The sequence below is a fragment of the Protobothrops mucrosquamatus genome, unplaced genomic scaffold (genome assembly GCF_001527695.2).
Source record: "Protobothrops mucrosquamatus isolate PMUCROS unplaced genomic scaffold, P.Mucros_1.0 scaffold212, whole genome shotgun sequence".
NCBI lineage: Eukaryota > Metazoa > Chordata > Lepidosauria > Squamata > Viperidae > Protobothrops > Protobothrops mucrosquamatus.
Genome location: NW_015386566.1, coordinates 1,906,510 through 1,912,619, shown reverse-complemented (window position 1 = coordinate 1,912,619; position 6,110 = coordinate 1,906,510). Strand labels below are relative to the sequence as shown.

General features: G+C 39.3%; 1 protein-coding gene across 1 annotated transcript in view; it reads right to left on the bottom strand.

The window, feature by feature from the left end:
• Positions 1-6,110, bottom strand: part of SPAG17 (sperm associated antigen 17) — a 118,082-nt gene that overhangs the window by 46,882 nt on the left and 65,090 nt on the right. The window contains exons 22-24 of the mRNA XM_029283757.1: positions 4,874-4,985; positions 3,362-3,493; positions 1,093-1,206 (exon numbers count right to left, since the gene is read on the bottom strand). Coding sequence (XP_029139590.1) covers positions 1,093-1,206; positions 3,362-3,493; positions 4,874-4,985 — 358 coding nt within the window. The remainder of the gene's footprint in view (positions 1-1,092; positions 1,207-3,361; positions 3,494-4,873; positions 4,986-6,110) is intronic.

Sequence of the window (6,110 nt, the reverse complement as noted above, 5' to 3'; positions counted from 1 at the left end):
GGGGGGGGGGGGGGGGGGGGGGGAGAGGAGGAGCATGCAATCTAAATAGCTTGCATGTGCAGTTTACTGTAGGGTTCGCCCTCTAATGAGAATCTAATGCCTGATGATCTGAGGTGGAGCTGAGATGGAGATGCTAGCACTGGGGAGCAGCTGCAAGTACAGGTGAAGCTTCGTTCACTCGCCTGCCACTTATCTCCAGCTGAATGGCCTGATTCCTAACAGGTCATGGGGTTGGGGACCCCTGATTTAAAGGGTTTGACACCAAGAGCAGAATTTCAGTGGAACTAACTCAGGAATGAACAGTAATTTAGAGCTATCTGGATTACTTTTTATTTTTGCAAGCTACCTGTGCAGGCTAGGCTGGGCTGAAAAGGAAGAGGATTCTTGAGAATTTTAGGTGGGCAATCTTGCTCAATCAAATAGAGCAGGGGTCCCCAACCTGTGGGCTGCGGCCCGGTAGTGGTCTGTGGTCTGCCGGCCACTGGGCCGCGGAACAGGCTGGCCAGTGTGCACACATGTGCGCGTGCACACCCACTTGCACTAGCTCTGTGGCCACGCCTCAGGGCACAAAAATGGGATGCCGCTGCGCCTTGGTGTGCGGAAATGGGGCGCTGCACCATACAAGAATGGGGTAGGGTTAGTGAGCATCATGCAGGCGCTAGCCCTGCCCCGTTTGCATTGTGTGTGTGCTTGTGGCCCCGTGCATGCGCATGTGCATATAAAATACTTCCCCCTCCCTTTCCGTCTGGTCCGTCAACTGAGAAAGGTTGGTGACCTCTGAAATAGAGGTTTCTCTTTAGCAGACATCTGAGATCAGCTATCAAACATTTTTCACAAAAAACAGGATAGAAATACATAAACAACTTGTATTTGAATATGTCTTTTGATTCTTATTTTTTGCTTTGCCACAAATTTATTCATGAGAACAAATACAGAACAGAATTTTTAAAAATTCCCTGGAACTGTGTGGATTCTAAATAACACTTTTGAGAAGATGCTAAAAATCCATTATAAGGTAATGCCTACGATAAAAAATTTCTTTCAATATAATGTGACAGAATATTTAAACATTTTCCTTTTCCCATGTTTTACCTGCTGCTTTTCCTGAAGCCCCATAACAACTAAAGGAAAGATGGATTTCATTTTCTAAGGTTGCCGAAAATGAGGCAAATTTGCCCACAGGTTTTCCTTGATTAATTGTTTTTTCTAAAACAAAGGAAAATGAATGTTTATGTCTGAACATGTAACAATTATTACAAATGTAGCTATTATTTCCTGATGAACAGGGCACTGACTTTTGGTTCACTGACTGATAGTTCACAAAAAAAAATTAAATTAGGTAAAAAAAGCCTCTCTCAACTGGTAGAACTCTAAACTGCTATAAGAAGCTTTATTAATAATACTGAGGTTCTAAATGAAGAGAACATTAGGAATTGACTCATTTTTGAAGAGAAACCATTTCAGGAAGCAACCTTGTTTTGTAGGAGCCACTTATTTGGATACAAAGTATTATAATCACTACACAGATTTCCGTACCGTACTAGTATAGAATAATCCAAGATTCTGGATGATAGGACAGTATTTACAGCATCAAGGTAAAAATCTGTCACAGAAAAGGTATTGCAATAAGATAATGCTTTCAGGCAGAGTCCAAAACACCTGGATTACTTCAGTGTCCACTTAAGCCAGGGGTGTCAAACTCGCAACGTCACGTGACGACATACAGTATCGTGACTTTTTTGCCATTGCCGGTAATGGGGTGGGCGCAGTTTCGCTATGATGCATCCGGCCCGCGGGCCAGCAGTTTGACACCCTGACTTAAGCAAAGCTGAAGTTAATTGGTTAATTGGCAAAGCTTTAGCAGGGCCTCAGTGCTTTCCCAAACATTTGAGGGGTTCATTAAAGGCTTTCATCAAAATCATCATGATGTTCAAAAGAGGTGGAACTTCATCATCTGCCCTAGAGATCCCTGGGTGCTGCACTTCCAGATCAGATCAGCTCACAGAAGACAAATTTGATGTCTAATCTTCCACTTATACATAAGGAGAAAAGATATACACACTTATCATGGACAAAGATGTTTTGGAAGCATTAATTGCACAAGTCTGTGTTTAATTAACCAAAAAAAAATTCTTTCTCTCTCTTGTACTAAGAAAACTACAGGTCTCTAGTATGCTTCACTGGGAAGATTCTATGCAAGAAGTCTCAGCCAGGGTGGGCAGTTCTGAGCTTGGACAAGAAACTGAATCCAGATAAATTTCTAGATAAATTTGGCTCAGCTGGTTAACAGAAACAAGATTTCTGCATGATACCATACAGTCCAGCGCCAAATATGGAGCCACTGCAGACAGCTCAAGATCTTTAGGCCACTCTGAATATTGAAAACTGTGACTGGGGAGGAATTAAGTTTAAGATGTAGATGTAGAAGGAAGTATAGTGAGGTGAAATAAATTGTACATTAGTAGAGCAATCAAAGATTCTCCCTGGACAACTCAATTATCACTCCTCTACAGATGGTGGAATGTCCTTGATTCACACATTAGAGAAGATATAAAACTAGCAAGCCAAGAATTATAAATTGCGTTGCAGTCTTGGAATAAGTGACCTTTAATGCCTGATTCCAAAGACTTACTCTTAAGAGAAAATAATGCCTTTGACTGAGTTGCCTTGTAGAGACCTGATATATGTACAAGAGATGGGCAAACCAGGAGCCAATTTCTAGCACCTGGCTAGAAACCAGGAAACTGTGAGTTCTAATCCCACTTTAGGCATGAAAACCAGTTAGGTGACTTTGGGCTGCTCACTCTCTCTCTCAACCAAACTCACTTCACAGGGTTGTTGTTGTTGTGGGGAAAATAGGAAGAGGTATAAGGTATGTTTGCTGTTTTGAGTTATTTATAAAAATAATAAAGGCAAGATAAAAAAATCTAAAATCAAATAAAAATTTGCTTCTCTAGCATAATATTTAAAAGTCATGCTTGCTAGAGAAGGGATATTTCTTCTCAAAATAGTCAATGAATAGGGAACAAAATAACTGTCATGATAAATATCCAAAAACAATAAATGTTTTGGAGAGGCTTAAATAATGTGCTACCACTGCTTATTAAAAAAAACCAATTTAGAGTATTATATTAGTAAAACTGCATATAGGAATATGCACTATATGGAATTTGGTATAGATGTAAAGCTTTTATAAGTGAATCAGAGAAACTGCGATGAATGATGGATTTTGCTACTCAAGGGAATGGTTGCACACAAAAAGAGAAACATGCATTTCTGAAGCATTTTTATGAATAATGAAACCATGATTTGGTCATTTATAGTTACCTAAATGATTTTTTTAAAATATTCACTCAATTACCTGGCTTTATCTCATGTTCTTCTAGGGAACCAAAACTTTCTTCTTCATCTATTAGTCTTATCTGAGGATCTGTTATATGAATGAAAAAACTGTGGTTATCTTTTATCACCTTCACTTTAACTAAGGTTGACCCTAGAAAAAAGAAAACAAAAAAATAATTAGTATCAGAATGGGCAGTCATGATTCTAATGTTAAATAATCCATATAACAATTACATTATACAAATTGCTAGAACATTTGCTGAACATCTTCTGAAGTTAGATATAGCTTCCTAGTTCTTTTCCATATTAACTTATCTAGTATAATCTTTAAAGTAAAATACATACCGGTAAATAAGTATAATTTTCAAAAACAAAGTGCATACAGAATTTTCTTAAAATAATACTTTAATTAAATTGATTTGTTGATACATAAATATCCCCATAGAATTTATATCAATAATTAACTTCCTCTGTCTGGCATATTAATTTTGATTAGTGATACGAAATCATTTTTAAATAGCACTGTCAGAATTTAATAATTTTAAATATCAGAATTCAAAACACACATATCAAGATCTATTGAGCTATCTCTTAGTGAACTTCCTTCAATGTATGTTTCTTTGCATTTAATTTCTTCTAATACATTTTGTGTATTTAGAGTTGAGAATGGACTCAGTTAAATAACATGTCAGTTTGTCACATTGTTTCAACTGTTCATTTTATATTAAAGCAAGTCCTATTGAACATAGCTGGGCTTAAGACCCTATATCAGTGGTGGCGAACCTATGGCATGCGTGCCAGAGGCGGCACTCGGAGCCCTCTCTGTGGGCACAAGTGCCATTGCCCCAGCCTCGCCTCCCCCCACGATCCCCTCCTCACCAGCAGCCCCCCCTGGAGGAGAGTCGCCCCCGAGCGTGGCCCACACGGAGCAGCAAAGCCAAGGACATGGCAGCCAGGCAGCGTAGACAAGACTCTGCCCTCACGCCCCATCCTGCACAGTTGATGCTGCGGGGTGTGGGCAGAGGGCATGGCCACCATGGCGCTGCTGGGCTGCCTGGGCAATCTGCGGCAGGCCCTGAAGGCGATGAGTGGCCCTGCGGGCAGGCGGGGTGGGGGGGCGGGGGATGGGGCGGGGGCGGGGCAGGAGGTGGAACGGAGGTGGGGCGAGTTTTTGGGCACTCAGTCTCTAAAAGGTTCGCCATCACTGCCCTATATGTTATCCCACCATCAGTCCTCACTATTTTATTCCCACAGCCAGCTGATCAGATACGTATGAGAAGCCAACAAGCAGTATGTAGGTGGAATTTCATCTTCCAGCATGTTCTGCAGCAATTACTTTTGAGAAGTGTTTTGTCTGCAATGTGGAAATAATATCTAGCCTGCATGGCTATAGTATTAGTCATAGAAAGTCTTATCCTCCAATTAATTTAATTTCTGATTGAAGTTTCAGAACAATGTTTATACTATGTGACAAGCACATAAACATGATTTCAATGTCCCATAAGAAACCTTCACAATATGAAAAAATTACCTTTTTCAAACATTATTTTTTCTGCTTGGATTTGCCCTCCATCAGTAGGGAAAAGATAATGGATAGTCCCTGAAACTTGAATGGGATTCTCACCCATATTATATCCAAGAAACTAGAAGAGAACAGTTATAGAACAATATATAATCAAATTAAATATAAGTAATGGGGAAACTGGGAATCACTAACAAATCAAATCAGGAAATATGGTTTCTTTTACTAAATCAAGCTTTGGAGGCTCAATTCCTGGGAATTAAAAATGAAAATGAAATCAAAATTTGGAATGGTTGCTTAATTTATTTCTGTTCTTTTTGCAGATCTGAGAGTTTCACATCCATTTAGGCCATGTATGGGTGATCTCTGTGGTCCTGAAGCAAAAAATAAAAATACAAGTGAAGCTTTTCAGACTGAATGGATTTGTTGGCTTATGTACTAGATCTTGCTTCTGGAGGTCCTAAGGAAAGGGCGTTCCTTGGGAGGACACTTCTTGTATAAGTTTTGGCAATAAACCCTTTACTAGCTTCTTGACTAGAGATACAGTATGCTCTGCAAGCTAAGTAGAGGGCAGGGGTCTTTAAACTTGGCCCTTTTATGACTTGTGGACTTCAACTCCCAGAATTCCTCAGCCAGCCAGTCATAAAAGGGCCAAGTTTGAAGACCGCTGCCTTAGGACCTATCTAAGAACCACCTCTCCTGTTATGAACCTTTCCAATGGTCAAGATCAACAAGAAAGGCACTCTTGAAAATAAGATCATCCTTTTCCATCAAACTATTGTTTTTTTGTGATGTAGAAAGATCACCCTGCATTCTGTTTTCCATCTTTATCCTGGTACAATTATGTACATAAAAAGGTGAAAGGCAGGAAACCAGGGATGTCTGTTTGTTAGTCTATCTCTATCCAAGACGCCACAAACTAATTGTTTCCAAAAACTTTGGAAGGTTCCGTACCTTTAGATACATAGATAAACATAAGTAATTATCTATTGATATTAACTTCTCTTCCCTCCAGTGATGCCATCATATTATCATTCTCCTGAAGCTTTAGATGGTTTTCTTTTTAAAACTGCTTTGATTAAAATTCCCTTCCAGGAAATTTATAAAAGCTAAGAGCCAAACAAACATTTAAATAACCAAAATAATACAAAATAAGTAATAAAATGTCCCAGTTTGCTATTTTTCTGACATCAGAAACTCCTAAATATTCCTGGCAATTAACTAAAGTCAACAAAACCCTAAAAAG